This window comes from Coregonus clupeaformis, chromosome 26, assembly GCF_020615455.1.
Source record: "Coregonus clupeaformis isolate EN_2021a chromosome 26, ASM2061545v1, whole genome shotgun sequence".
Classification (NCBI taxonomy): domain Eukaryota; kingdom Metazoa; phylum Chordata; class Actinopteri; order Salmoniformes; family Salmonidae; genus Coregonus; species Coregonus clupeaformis.
This window is the reverse complement of record NC_059217.1, coordinates 49,240,258-49,256,214: the sequence shown is the minus strand read 5'-3', so window position 1 is coordinate 49,256,214 and position 15,957 is coordinate 49,240,258. Positions and strand designations below refer to the sequence as shown.

The window sequence follows — 15,957 nt, the reverse complement described above, 5'->3', positions numbered from 1 at the left end:
GTTTCTAACTGTCTTAATCTCCCCCATAGAAACAACAGTGACAGCACCATCAACAAAAACGGAAGGGATCTGTTGCAGCTCTGTCGAAGCCTGGGTTTGTACTTTGTCAATGGTAGGTTACCGGGGGACTCAGGGGAGATTCACCTATTGCTCACAGCACAGTAGACTATATGATTACAGACATTGACCCTTTCTCTCTCAGCTCATTCACCGTCAAGCCACTAACACCTCTGTCTGATCACAGCCAAAATAACAGACATGGAAACAACCACACATTCACAGCCCAGTAAGCTGTACAACATCAGAAATTCATACACATGGGCCCAAAACAGCACAGAAGAACACCAGAAAGCAACAAGTAACCAAAATATCCAAACACTCATTTCACTCACAGTAAAGAAGGCATCAATCTAGCAGTAAAAAACATCAACTACATATTCAGGCAAACAGCAAAAGAAGCACAACTGAAATGTATAAAAAACTAAAAATACCACAGATGACAAATGATTTGATGCAGATTGTAAAAATAGGAAAGAACTTAGAACACACTCAAACCAAAAGCACAGAGACCCAAATAATGGTGAATTACGCCTTCATTACTGTGAGACTTTAAAACTCTATAAACGTACACTCAAAACCAAAAAAGCACAGTACAACAGCAAGCAGCTGACACTAATTGAGGAGTCCATAAACACAAACAACTTCTGGCAAAATTGGAAAAAACTAAAAGAATCTAAACAAGAGGAATTAGCGATACAAAATGGTGACATATGGACAACCCTTTTTAAAACACTCTACAACACCGTTCAAATTGACACAAACGCAGAACAATGCCAAATTCATGAGAAGTTGAATGGATTAGAAAAAGCTATAAAGGACAATCAAAATCCATTGGACTCCCCAATTACTGACCAGGAGTTCTATAAGAAACTTCAGGCCCTAAAATTTCAAAAAGCATGCAGACCTGATGGCATCCTAAATGAGATGCTCAAATTCACTAGTGCAAAATGTCAATTGGCTATATTAAAACTGTTTAATTTGATCCTGAGTGTAGGTTATTTCCCTGACATCTGGAATCAAGGACTCATAACCCCAATCTTTAAGAATGGAGACAATTTTGACCCTAACAATTACAGAGGCATTTGTGTGAACAGTAACCTGAGGAAGGTTTTCTGTAGTATTATACATGTAAGAGTTCTAAACTGCCTTAATAAGCACAGTGTCTTGATTAAAAGCCAAATTGGATTTATACCAAAACATCGCACGACCGATCATATTTACACCCTACACACCCTGATAGATAAACATGTCCACCAAAATCTCCACAATTCAGAGGTTAAATGCCTGCTCTTCGCAGATGACCTATGCCTGCTTTCACCCACAGCACATGGCCTACAGCAGAGCCTGGACCTGCTAGAGCAGTACTGCCAGACCTGGGCCTTGGCAGTAAACCCCAAAAAAACAAAAAATAATGATTTTCCAGAGAAGATCCAGATCTCAGGGAATTAGACCAAAGTTCTCAATTGGTACAAAATATATAGAGTACTGCACACACTACAATTACTTAGGTTTAAAAATAAGCTCAACTGGACACCTTAATGTTGCAGTGAATGAACTGAGAGAGAAAGCAAGCAGGGCATTCTACGCCATTAAAAAACAAATTCAAATGGAAATACCTATTAAAATTTGGCTAAAAATAATTGAATGTGTCATTGAACCAATTGCACTTTATGGCAGCGAGGTTTGGGGTCCACTTGCAAAACAAGATTTCACCAAATGGGACAAACACCCCATTGAAGCCCTGCATGCAGAGTTCTGTACGATTCTCCTACATGTCCAGAGGAAAACTACAAACAATGCATGGAAGTGATGCAGACAATTACATTGATGGAAGTTACAATCTATCTGCAATATTAAAACTGATCTACCCCCTACATTTTTGTTAATTTTTATTTATTTAAACAATGCATGCAGGGCAGAATTAGGCCAATATCCACTAATAATAAAAACTCAAAAAATTGAAATTAAAGTTCTGGAAAAATCTAAAATACAGTGACCCCCTCTCATATCATTACCAAGCCCTGCAATGCCAAGAGCTGAGCAAAGAAAATAGTCCCCTCATCAAGCTGGTCCTGGGGCTGAGTTCACAAACCTGTTCTACTAACACACTGAAGCCTCAGGACCAGAACATCCAATCAATCAGAATAAACCAAATTACAACACAGTCAAAACAAAACTACATTGCTTATTGGGAAACACAAGCACAGGCACAAAGTAAAATGCAGTGCTATCTGGCCCTAAATCGACAGTACACCGTGGCTAACTATTTGACCATGGTTACTGATCAAAACCTTAGAAAAACCTTGACAAAGTACTGGCTCAGTGAGCACAGCCTTGCCATTGAGAAGGGTAGACACAGGAAAACCTAGCTCCCTGTAGAGGAAAGGCTGTGCAACCACTGCACCACAGCAGAACCTGAGACAGAGCTACATTTCCTGACAAAATGTCAAAAATATAAAACAATTAGAAAGTGTCATTTCCCCAAATTTGAAACCGTTTTTCAAGGTTTCAAAGACCTCTCTGGTGAGAATAGGCTACCCGTCCTGTTGGGGGAGGACGCAGAGATCTGTGGGACAGTGTCTGACAGACCAACCAACCTGCACATGTCCTCTATATTGTTATTGTTCAATGGTTATTTTGACCCTTGGTTATTGTTGTTACTGTTGTCTTGTTGACAATATTGATTATTATTAATTTAATTATGTTAATAGTATAAATATCCAAAGTAAGCTTTGGCAATATGTACATTGTTACGTCATGCCAATAAAGCAAATTGAATTGAATTGAATTGAGAGAGAGAGAGAGAGAGAGAGAGAGAGAGAGAGAGAGAGAGAGAGAGAGAGAGAGAGAGAGAGAGAGAGAGAGAGAGAGAGAGAGAGAGAGAGAGAGAGAGAGAGAGAGAGAGAGAGAGAGAGAGAGAGAGAGAGAGAGAGAGAGAGAGAGAGAGAGAGAGCGAGAGAGAGAGAGAGCGAGAGAGAGAGAGAGAGAGAGAGAGAGGGAGAGTAATCGTCATCATCACCAGCTGAGCTGAGTCCTGCTGGCTGTAACACAAGGCTTCATTGTACTTCTTTGAATCACACACATACGCACACACACACACACACACTCACACACACACACAGTCTTGTACAGCTAACCTTGTGGGGACACACAATTCAGTCCCATTCAAAATCTTATTTTCCCTAACCCCTAACCCTAAACCTAACCCTAACCCAAAACCTAACCTTAACCCTAACCCTAACCCTAGCTCCTAACCCTAACCCTAAAACTAACCCTAGCTCCTAACCCTAACCCTTAACGTAATTCTAACCCTAAGACTAATTCTAACCTTAACCCTAAACCCCCTAGATATAGCATTTTACCTCGTGGGAACTAACAAAATGTCCCCATTTGGTCAAATCTTTGTTTGTTTACTATTCTTGTGGGGACCTCTGGTCCACACATGCACACACACACACACACATACACACACACACACACACACACACACACACACACACACACACACACACACACACTATATTCTACTGTCCAAGTGGCTCTCCAGCAGGTGGTTTGAGTTTACATGTTGGCTTGATCTCTCTGAGCTGAGACCACCTGTGTGTGTGTGTGTGGGTGCGTGTGTGTGGGGACCTGAAATCGCCGAAATGTCCCCACAAGGAGAGTAAAGAAAGGAAAATGCTCCCTCGTGGGGACATTTCCAGAGTGGCGCAGTGGTCTAAGGCACTGCATCGCAGTGCTAGCTGTGCCACTAGAGATCCTGGTTCGAATCCAGGCTCTGCTGTAGCCGGCCGCAACCGGGAGACCAATGGGGCGGCGCACAATCGGCCCAGCGTCGTCCAGGGTAGGGGAGGGAATGGCCGGCAGGGAGGTAGCTCAGTTGGTAGAGCATGGCGTTTGCAACGCCAAGGTTGTGGGTTTGATTCCCACGGGGGGCCAGTATGAAAATAAAAAAGAATAAAGTATGCACTAACTGTAAGTCGCTCAGGATAAGAGCGTCTGCTAAATGACGTAAATGTAATTTTCCACGTCCCCATGACGACAATGACTATTTTAATCTTATGTGTTAGGTACGACAATTACTATTTTAATCTTATGGGTTAGGTTTAGGATTACACTTAGGGTTAGAATTAAGGATAGGGTTAGAGTTTGGGATTAGGGGTTAGGGTTAGGTTTAGGGTTAGGGGTTAGGGAAAATAGGATTTTGAATGTGTGTGTGTGTGTGTGTGTGTGTGTGTGTGTGTGTGTGTGTGTGTGTGTGTGTGTGTGTGTGTGCGTGTGTGCGTGTGGGAGTGAGCGCATGCACCGTTTCACAACTTTATCCAAATGTTGACCGTGACTGTTACAATTTTCCTATTTGGATGAATGACTGATCATATATAATGACTGATCAAATATAATGACTGATCAAATATAATGACTGATCAAATATAATGACTGATCACATATAATGACTGATCAAACTAGACAGAGAGCTAGTCAGTACAGTCAGACTAGACCTAGTCATCCAGCCAGAGGTTTGTAACTCCCACACCATAGTTAATATGTATTCAGGAACAGGGTGTGTAGAGCAGAGCGAGAGAGAGAGGTCATGGAACTCAGCTATGATTGTTTTGTTAGGAGAGGAGCCCAACATAACTGTGTACTGTCTTATATCACCTATAACAACAAAGAGACTTGGTGTAGTCTTTGGAACGTTGAATCTTTTCTACAAATGTGGCAAATAACAAAGTTGCCATTAAAGACAGCACTGGCACTGGTGAGGAGAAAATAAGAGGGAGGAAAGGCGAGAAAGAGAGAGAGAGAGAGAGAGAGAGAGAGAGAGAGAGAGAGAGAGAGAGAGAGAGAGAGAGAGAGAGAGAGAGAGAGAGAGAGAGAGAGAGAGAGAGAGAGAGAGAGAGAGAGAGAGAGAGAGAGAGAGAGAGAGAGAGAGAGAGAGAGAGAGAACAGTAGGGAGAGGAGAAGGGGATATGAACGAGGGAGGGAGTGAGTTGAAGGAAATGGAGAGGGAGGAAAAAGACAGAGGGAGAGAACAGTAACTGTTCAGCTAGCGAGGTAGTCAGTCAGACATTTCAAAAGCAGCAACAAGCTTTCACACCATGGTGGAAGAGAGAGAGCCAAGGTACACACACATACACACACACACACACACACACACACACTACTTCTACATGGGAACAAATATAGAACAGGGTGACAGAGAGAGAGAAAGAAAAACTACTGACCTGCTCCTGTGGACTTGATGTCCTCATTTTGACTTGTCCCTCTTCTAGACTACTGAGTAGACTAAACACACACACATATGCACACACTACAAACACACACACAGTCTACACACCCTATACACACTCAGTGTACCGTTCCTCTTGTATAACAGAGAACGAATGTAGTGTGGAAACAACTCCTCGAAGCCAATTCCTCAAGAGAGGAGGAGCTACCGAACTCTAGACCAATCAGCTGTGTCGAAACAGTCTTACCCTCCCCCTGGGTTCTCTCATTGGGGGAAACTGCTGGAATCTGAGCTGAGTTGGAGGGCTTTGGGCAAGGGGAGGGATTAGAGGAGAGAGAAAACATGATAAGACTGACAGCCTACAGGGAGGAGGTCAGAGACCTGGCATTGTGGTGCCAGTACAACAACCTCTCCCTCAACGTCAGCAAGACAAAGGAGCTGATTGTGGTCTACAGGAAACGGAGGGCCGAGCATGCCCCCATCCACATTGATGGGGCTGTAGTGGAGCAGGTCGTGAGCTTCAAGTTCCTCTGTGTCCACATCACTAAGGAATTATCATGGTCCACACACACCAAAACAGTTGTGACGAGGGCACGACAACGCCTCTTCCCCCTCAGGAGGTTGAAAAGATTTGGCATGGGCCCTCAGATTCTCAAAAAGTTATACAGCTGCGTCATTGAGAGCTCATCACCCATCTAACACCATCCTTACCGTGAAGCATGGTGGTGGCAGCATCATGCTATGGGGATGCTTTTCATCAGCAGGGACTGGGAGACTGGTAAGGATAGAATGGAGCCAAATACAGACAAATCCTTAATTAGAACCTGCTTCAGAGTGCCTTCGACTGGGGGTGAAGATTTACGTTCCAACATGACAATGACCCCAAGCATGCAGCCAAAGCATCGCTGGAATGGCTTCAGAACAAGAAAGTGAATGTCCTTGAGTGGCCCAGCCAAAGCCCTGACTTGAATCACATTGAAAATCTGTGGAAAGACTGTTCACCACCGCTCCCCATCTAATTGAACAGAGCTTGAGAAAATCTGCAAGGTAGAACGGGAGAAAATCCCCAAATCCAGATGTGCAAAGCTAATACAGACATACCCAAGAGGATTCAAAGCTGTAATCGCCATCAAAGGTGCTTCTACAAAGTATTGACTCAGGGGTGTGAATACTTATGTAAATTAGATATTTCTGTATTTTATTTTCAACAAATTTGCTACAATTTCTAAAAACATGTTTTCACTTTGTCATTATGGAGTATTGTGTGTAGATGGGTGAGATTTAGATTTATTTCATCCATTTTGAATTCAGGCTGTAACAAAACAACATGTGGACTAAATCAAGGGGTATGAATACTTGATTTAGTATTCATACCCCTTGATTTACGAAACCCCTACCTGTCCCAGACCTGCTGTTTTCAACTCTTAATGATCGGCTATGAAAAGCCAACTGAGAGACCTGAGCCCTAGGACCATACGTCGGGACTACCGGCCGTGGTGACTCCTTGCTGTCCCCAGTCCGCCTGGCCTTGCTGCTATTCCAGTTTCAACTGTTCTGCCTGCGGTTATGGAACCCCTACCTGTCCCAGACCTGCTGTTTTCAACTCTTAATGATCGGCTATGAAAAGCCAACTGAGATTTATTCCTGATTATTATTTGACCATGCTTGTCACTTATGAACATTTTTGAACATCTTGGTATGGTTCTGTTATAATCTCCACCCGGCACAGCCAGAAGAGGACTGGCCACCCCTCATAGCCTGGTTCCTCTCTAGGTTTCTTCCTAGGTTTTGGCCTTTCTAGGGAGTTTTTCCTAGCCACCGTGCTTCTACACCTGCATTACTAGCTGTTTGGGGTTTTAGGCTGGGTTTCTGTACAGCACTTCGAGATATTAGCTGATGTACGAAGGGCTATATAAAATAAAATTGATTGATTGATTGATTGTATGAATACTTTCTGAAGGCACTGTATATACACTACCGTTCAAATGTTTGGGGTCACTTTGAAATGTCCTTGTTTTCGAAAGAAAAGCCATTTTTTTGTCCATTAAAATAACATCAAATTGATCAGAAATACAGTGTAGACATTGTTAATGTTGTAAATGGCTATTGTAGCTGGAAATGGCTGATTTTTTATGGAATATCTACATAGGCGTACAGAGGCCCATTATCAGCAACCATCAGTCCTGTGTTCCAATGGCCCGTTGTGTTTGCTAATCCAAGTTTATCATTTAAAAAAGATATATATCTCAGACTGCCCATCTTAATATTTATTTTTATTGACCAGTCTGAGATATGGCTTTTTCTTTGCAACACTGCCTAGAAGGTCAGCCTCCCGGAGTCGCCTCTTCACCGTTGACGTTGAGACTGGTGTTTTGCGGGTACTATTTAATGAAGCTGCCAGTTGAGGACCTGTGAGGCGTCTGTTTCTCAAACTAGAAACTCTAATGTATTTGTCCTCTTGCTCAGTTGTGCACCGGGGCCTCCCACTCCTCTTTCTATTCTGGTTAGAGCCAGTTTGCGCTGTTCTGTGAAGGGAGTAGGACACAACGTTGTACGAGATCTTCAGTTTCTTGGCAATTTCTCACATGGAATAGCCTTCATTTCTCAGAACAAGAATAGACTGACGAGTTTCAGAAGAAAGTTATTTGTTTCTGGCCATTTTGAGCCTGTAATCGAACCCACAATTGCTGATGCTCCAGATACACAACTAGTCTCAAGAAGGCCAGTTTTATTGCTTCTTTAATCAGCACAACAGTTTTCAGCTGTGCTAACATAATTGCAAAAGGGTTTTCTAATGATCAATTAGCCTTTTAAAATGATAAACTTGGATTAGCAAACACAACGGGCCATTGGAACACAGGACTGATGGTTGCTGATAATGGGCCTCTGTACGCCTATGTAGATATTCCATTAAAGATCTACGGATTCTAGCTACAATAGCCATTTATAACATTAACAATGTCTACACTGTATTTCTGATCAATTTGATGTTATTTTAATGGACAAAAAAATTGCTTTTCTTTCAAAAACAACAACATTTCTAAGTGACCCCAAACTTTTGAACGGTAGTGTATATATATATTTTTATGACTCCAGCCATTATCACTGTGGCTGCTGTAGCTTCATTCACCTCAGTCGATAAGGGACATACAGTGAGGGAAAAAAGTATTTGATCCCCTGCTGATTTTGTACATTTGCCCACGGACAAAGAAATGATCAGTCTATAATTTTAATGGTAGGTTTATTTGAACAGTGAGAGACAGAATAACAACAAAAAAATCTAGAAAATCGCATATCAAAAATGTTATAAATTGATTTGCATTTTAATGAGGGAAATAGGTATTTGACCCCCTCTCAATCAGAAAGATTTCTGGCTCCCAGGTGTCTTTTATACAGGTAACGAGGAGCACACTCTTAAAGGGAGTGCTCCTAATCTCAGCTTGTTACCTGTATAAAAGACACCTGTTCACAGAAGCAATCAATCAATCAGATTCCAAACTCTCCACCATGGCCAAGACCAAAGAGCTCTCCAAGGATGTCAGGGACAAGATTGTAGACCTAGACAAGGCTGGAATGGGCTACAAGACCATCGCCAAACAGCTTGGTGAGAAGGTGACAACAGTTGGTGCGATTATTCGCAAATGGAAGAAACACAAAAGAACTGTCAATCTCCCTCGGCCTGGGGCTCCATGCAAGATCTCACCTCGTGGAGTTGCAATGATCATGAGAACGGTGAGGAATCCCAGAACTACATGGGAGAATCTTGTCAATGATTTCAAAGCAGCTGGGACCATAGTCACCAAGAAAACAATGGGTAACACACTACGCCGTGAAGGACTGAAATCCTGCAGCGCCCGCAAGGTCCCCCTGCTCAAGAAAGCACATATACAGGGCCGTCTGAAGTTTGCCAATGAACATCTGAATGATTCAGAGGAGAACTGGGTGAAAGTGTTGTGGTCAGATGAGACCAAAATCGAGCTCTTTGGCATCAACTCAACTCGCCGTGTTTGGAGGAGGAGGAATGCTGCCTATGACCCCAAGAACACCATCCCCACCATCAAACATGGAGGTGGAAACATTATGCTTTGGGGGTGTTTTTCTGCTAAGGGGACAGGACAACTTCACCGCATCAAAGGGACGATGGACGGGGCCATGTACCGTCAAATCTTGGGTGAGAACCTCCTTCCCTCAGCCAGGGCATTGAAAATGGGTCGTGGATGGGTATTCCAGCATGACAATGACCCAAAACACACGGCCAAGGCAACAAAGGAGTGGCTCAAGAAGAAGCACATTGAGGTCCTGGAGTGGCCTAGCCAGTCTCCAGACCTTAATCCCGTAGAAAATCTATGGAGGGAGCTGAAGGTTCGAGTTGCCAAACGTCAGGCTCGAAATCTTAATGACTTGGAGAAGATCTGCAAAGAGGAGTGGGACAAAATCCCTCCTGAGATTTTTGCAAACCTGGTGGCCAACTACAAGAAACGTCTGACCTCTGTGATTGCCAACAAGGGTTTTGCCACCAAGTACTAAGTCATGTTTTGCAGAGGGGTCAAATACTTATTTCCCTCATTAAAATGCAAATCAATTTATAACATTTTTGACATGCGTTTGTCTGGATTTTTTTGTTGTTATTCTGTCTCTCACTGTTTAAATAAACCTACCATTAAAATTATAGACTGATCATTTCTTTGTCAGTGGGTAAACGTACAAAATCAGCTGGGGATCAAATACTTTTTTCCCTCACTGTACATAACATTCTATCTAGGACAAACGCATGCCATATAGCAATTTGCTGCTACACACTAGCTCAGCATTGGGATTAAAAACTCTAGTTTAGTTTCCTGTCAAGTCAAACAGCAGTTACCTAGCCATTTTCCACCTCTGCACTGCTTTAGTCAACTCAACTGAGAGAGAAGTTCTGCTGTTCAGTGTTCACTGCAGCTGCGCTCGCCATAAACCTAAAGCCAGCCAGCCAGCCAATCACAGCCTTCGCCCACTCCAAGGCGTCCGCGTGGCCCTAAAGCAAGCATCTGAACTGCCAGAACAAATGCACCGTCTTTTCTCTACAATCTGAGCCAGATTGACAGCGCTCCGACCCAATGAGAATTGGGGTGACTAAGGGTGGCCAATGATATTTCAGGGGTGTCTAGTGCGCCCCCCGCCCCCCAATTACCACCCCTGCACACACATACACACACAGACACACACACCTCCTATCCACCCTACAAGTGAATCCCTCCCTCCATATTGTGATTGAATGTGCACATTGCTCTCCTCACTATATACACAGACTGTATCGCGAGTGCATGTGTCGTGTGTACATGTGTGTGTTGTGTGTGTGTATCCGTGTCTGCATCACTTGTAGGGTGGATAGGAGGTGTGTGTGTGTGTGTGTGTGTGTGTGTGTGTGTGTGTGTGTGTGTGTGTGTGTGTGTGTGTGTGTGTGTGTGTGTGTGTGTGTACATACGTATGTGTGTGTTATGACTGAGACTTTGACCTGGACGCAACACCACACCCTTTGAGAATGATGATAGGGGAAGACACACATTACATTTTTCATTTTCACATTTTAGTAATTTTGCAGACGCTCTTATCCAGAGCGACATTCAATCAGTGCATTCAGCTAAAGTAGTAAAGTAGTAATAATAATAATAATAATAATATGCCATTTAGCAGACGCTTTTATCCAAAGCGACTTACAGTCATGCGTGCATACATTTTTGTGTATGGGTGGTCCCGGGGATCGAACCCACTACCTTGGCGTTACAAGCGCCGTGCTCTACCAGCTGAGCTACAGAGGACTAAAACCCCATATCACGATCATTGCTAGTCTTTGTTGGTTAATGTAGCTACTAGAGACAGTGAAGTGGAAAAGCAATTGACAGAGGTGAGACACACACACACACACACATACACCCCCTCACACACACGGAGACTGAGTACCTGTTGCAGTGAAAAGTTGATGGCTCTGACTGTTGCTCTGAGTGATCAGACCTCCTGGACTTCCTTCTGTCATCTGAGGTGTCTTCTCTCTCTCTATTGCTCTATATCTCGACCACTTCCTCGCTCTCTCTCTTTCTGTGTGTGTTTGTGTGTGTGTGTGTGTGTGTGTGTGTGTGTGTGTGTATGGTCATAAATGTCCTGGTGTAGGTAAACAACACAGAGCAAAGGGCAGAGAAAAATCTCCCCAAGAACCTCCATCATAGATCCTCATCTGGCCATACTGTTGGCCACACACACAAACACACAAACACACAGGAACACACACACAAACACACACGCACACACACAGACACACACAGACACACACACACACACACACACACACACACACACACACACACACACACACACAGACACATGTCGGCTTTGCTTTTACCATTAGGTGGCGTGCTAGGTCTAAGCTAGGGCTACCAGTAGGACCCCCTCCCTCTCTCTCCCTCCCTCCTTCTCTCTCTAGCTCTTTCTGCTCCATTCAGTGATGCGAAAAAGGACTAGAGCACGTGCATGTGTGTGACGTGTGAATGTGCCATATTTATAAACGTAGTTTTTTCTCTTTAGAGAGTTCTCATCAAATCACACAGGAGGACATCGATCCACTGATCTTACGTGGAGGCTCCAGAGAGAGAGAGAGAGAGAGAGAGAGAGAGAGAGAGAGAGAGAGAGAGAGAGAGAAATGTGGACTGCGTTTCTGAAACCTCTTCAGAATATTCATTGTCACAGACTCATAGTTGATGTTGTTTTGATGTTTTTGTTGTTTACCCATTTCTCTTGGCTGAGTTTGTCGGAGGAGCTTTCCAGTGTCACGTCACCAAACCCAGACTCTGTGACTCACCTTCAGTCTAGGTTACCGTGTTTTCATCTGACGCATAAGAGCGCATGAAGGGGACAGAGCAAGAGAGGGACTCTTTTTGGAGGATGTTGTTTTAAAAGGTCGTTTTTTCTCTCTCATCATTTATCCGACTTAAAAAATATATCTATGTGATTTAGACCAATTTATAGGCCTATCAATACCTGAGGAAAATGAATATCTGATCCTATTCATATTTGTTTAATACTTTTGTACGATGCGCTCAAAGGATGCTCGAGTATTATTTTCTTTCTTCAGACATTTATTGTAGCTTGTGATATTTTGTGATTTAATAACATTCAACGGCTATACTTTATTTCTTACAAGTCAAATAATTGTGTAAATGGAAGACAAGATGGGAAGGTGTGTTTTATTGCTCCAGTGCAAGACTGTTCTAAAATAGAGGACTCTGAGCTTAACTGCTATTGGTAAAACCATAACATCCTTTACGCATCACATGCGCGCACACACACACACACACACACACACACACACACACACACACACACTCAGAGCAACAGAGGACATGGGGAGACAAGAGCAGCGCGCCAGCCGCCCCAAGGAGAACCTCCAGCCGCGTGAATGACCCGCTGGCAGCATGCGCTCCTGGCCCAACCGAACTGACTGCCTCTCTCCCATTAACTGCAGCTGGGAGGAGAACTACTGGAACTACTACTTTAACGGGAGCTACCGGGGTCCTGTGCCCCCCGAAAACCTCTTCCCCATCCCCGTTCTAATGGGAATCACTATCACCTGTGCTCTCCTGTTCCTGGCGGGAGTGACCGGGAATGTAATGACTATACTGGTCGTGTCTAAGTACAGAGACATGAGAACAACCACTAACCTCTACTTATGTAGCATGGCTGTCTCAGACTTGTTGATATTCCTCTGTATGCCCCCTGATGTGTATCGGTTATGGAAGTACAGGCCATGGAGATTTGGAGATACATTCTGTAAACTGTTTCAGTTCGTTAGTGAGTGCTGTACTTATTCAACAATTTTGAATATAACCGCTCTGTCAGTGGAGAGGTACCTGGCCATCTGCTTCCCACTTCGCGCCAAACGCCTGGTCACCAAGCGACGCGTCCGCGCGCTCATCCTGTTTCTCTGGCTGGTGTCACTGCTGAGCGCGGGACCTGTCTTCGTTCTGGTGGGAGTGGAGCACGAGACTCGCCCAGCGGTGGGAAACTCTGTGACTGCTGGTGGGGCAGAAGGAGAGACAGAGATAGACACTCGCGAGTGTAAACCCACGCAGTACGCGGTTGAGTCTGGGCTTCTTGCCGCCATGGCGTTGGTTAGCTCTGTGTTTTTCTTCCTGCCGGTGTTTTGTTTGACTGTGGTGTACAGTTTGATTGGACGGAGGTTGTGGAAGAGACGGAGAGAGAACAATATTGGAGCCAACGTAGCACACAGGGACAAGAGCAACAGACAGACCGTCAAGATGTTAGGTAGGGTGCAATACATGTTGCTCATATTCAAAACTATGTTTTAAGCACGGCATGATTGAGGTATGGATGTCTATAATATTTTTTTAAAGGCTCAGATTGCAGATTGAAAAACTATCTTGGTTCTGATACGCATTAAATCAATCAAACACTGTAATAAGATAAGGATAATGCCGATAATGTAGATATAGGCTTTGTATACGTTTTACAGTCAGCACAGTAACCTAATAACCATGATAACAGCCAGTCGTGTAAAGCTTTACCAAGGTTATTTAATTAGGCCTAACTATAGTGTCCCCCTCATACCCCTCTCTCCTATTTCTCTCTCTGAAAAAACCCTGATTACTGATGTTTGCATTTAACGTTTTATGGTTGGAATTAATTTGATGTGCCTCCCCTCCTCCCACAATACCCCCCTATTATTATTAGCCTAAAAGGAGAAATCCAATGTTAAGAACATTTATTATCTGTCTCCCCTCTCCCTCTCTCTCTCCAGCTGTAGTGGTCTTTGCCTTCGTCCTGTGCTGGCTGCCTTTCCACTTGCATCGTTACCTTATGTCCCATTCCTCCGAGGGCTCCTCTCCTCTCTGGTCTCTCTTCACCCAGTACTGCTCCCTTGTTTCCACAGTCCTCTTCTATCTCTCGGCTGCCATCAACCCTGTCCTCTATAACACAATGTCTAGGAAGTACCGGTCAGCTGCTGCCCAACTGTTTGGTCTACAGGAGACTCAACCACCCAGAGGGAGAACGGCAAGCACTGTCAAAGGAGAGAGTTCACCTGCCTGGACAGAGTCCACTGTTAGCCTGTGACTGTAGCCAATTTGGAGGGTGAATGGGCACTAGATATACAGTATACCTATCTGATTTTGATATGTAGATGTTGTTATCAACCTCTTATTGTGTGTTTCTCATCAGTGACCACTGCTTTCCCTGGTTGATCCAACTCAAACAGGCACCATTATGGACCATCAAGGATTAATTGGTCCTTATCCAAGTGAGCACCAGTTTACGCATAAAGTCCATGGACTTATTGATTGAAATTTGGTCGGTCGGCCCAGGACTTCCGTTGAACATATTAATTATATTAGCTTCAAGGACTCTGAACAAGACTGTTGCTTTGATGTCACAACCCGCCCGGCAAAGACAGACAAAGGCGTTTGAGAAGATGTTTTATAAAATATTTATAAGCCATTTCTGTCACCCAAAATGAAGCACACCATTAGCAACAAAAACTATTAAACAGCTTTTGAAACGGACACGTATGCATTTTCTACAAATCACACATGTAACACGCACACACAAACCAAAACAGTTATTACGCTTGCCTTAATATGTGAACTGTATTCTGGATGACAAAGTAAAGCACTGTAGACCGTGATGCACTTCTCTGTACCCTGAGAGAGAGGGACAGAAGTGCTGTGTGTGTGTTTGTGTATGTTGAGTGACTGGGTGTGTTGGGGGAGGTGTGTGTGTGTGTGTGTTTATGGTAAGTGACTGTGTGTGTTGGTGTGTGTGTCTGTGTGTGTAGCTATAGGTAACAGTGTTTTGCTATGATAGCATGTGCAGTAGGCTAATTATACCGCCAGCCTTACTCTTTAAACAGCAGCTTAGTAACTGTTCAATCTGATTGGTTTTAGTCTTGGCTTATCCTATAAGTTCTTACATAGGAAGGGTTAGCTAAAATGCTAAGTAATTGCAAAGTACCTAAAAAGTAGTAAGTAGTTGAAAAGTTGCTAAAATGCTAAAGTTGGCCTTGATAGGATTTGAACTCTCAACCTTTGGGTTACTAGACATCTGCATTATACACCTACCCATCCACCCATTTAGTTTTTGTCTTAAGTAACCATCTGTCTTATGTAACCAAATGAAACATATCATACTAATTTGAGTGTCCTAGATTTACTTTTACAATGTTATGTCTAGTCTATGAGACCAGGCTGGAAATGGACATAAAGACTACAAGTAAGGACTACAGAAACAATCTGCAAATATGAACAACAAACATCTTCTGGAAAAAGACTTCAAATGTGGAAATGTAACTACAGACATGGTGCTTCAGCCCAAATGAATGTGACGCTTAACTATACTATATACTTGTAAAAGTAAATCTAGGACGGACAGATGGTTACTTAAGACAAAAACGAAATGGGTGGATGCGTAGGTGTATAATGCGGATGTCTAGTAACCCAAAGGTTGAGTAGTTCAAATCTCAAGGCCAACTTTAGCTAACTAGCAACTTTTCAATTACTTACTACTTTTTAGGTACTTTGCAATTGCTTAGCATTTTAGCTAACCCTTCCTATGTAAGAACTTATATATATATATGTGGTCCTCTGTAGCTCAATTGGTAGAGCATGGCGCTTGTAACGCCAGGG

The 15,957-nt window shown here is 43.4% G+C and overlaps 2 protein-coding genes across 3 annotated transcripts in view; one reads left to right on the top strand and one right to left on the bottom strand.

The window, feature by feature from the left end:
* Positions 1-11,315, bottom strand: part of pld1a (phospholipase D1a) — a 27,654-nt gene extending 16,339 nt beyond the window's left edge. The window contains exon 1 of one of the 2 annotated variants that reach the window (XM_045207907.1): positions 11,231-11,315. The gene's annotated coding sequence lies outside the window, so the exon portion shown is untranslated. Of the gene's footprint in view, positions 1-5,285; positions 5,424-11,230 lie in introns of those variants that run through there. The other variant, XM_045207906.1, reaches the window with a different exon arrangement.
* Positions 11,316-11,915: 600 nt separating this feature from the next.
* Positions 11,916-15,273, top strand: ghsra (growth hormone secretagogue receptor a). The gene is made up of 2 exons (XM_041904316.2): positions 11,916-13,585; positions 14,079-15,273. Exons 1-2 carry the CDS (start codon positions 12,736-12,738, stop codon positions 14,390-14,392), a joined length of 1,164 nt encoding a protein of 387 aa, XP_041760250.1. The 5' UTR covers positions 11,916-12,735; the 3' UTR covers positions 14,393-15,273.
* The last annotated feature ends 684 nt before the right edge of the window (positions 15,274-15,957 follow it).

Bases quoted from the DNA above. Each gene is read 5' to 3' on its own strand.
- ghsra (XM_041904316.2), top strand. From the start codon at position 12,736: ATGCGCTCCTGGCCCAACCGAACTGACTGCCTCTCTCCCATTAACTGC. The intron at 13,586-14,078 runs GTAGGGTGCAAT...CTCTCTCTCCAG, and splicing joins ACAGACCGTCAAGATGTTAG to CTGTAGTGGTCTTTGCCTTC.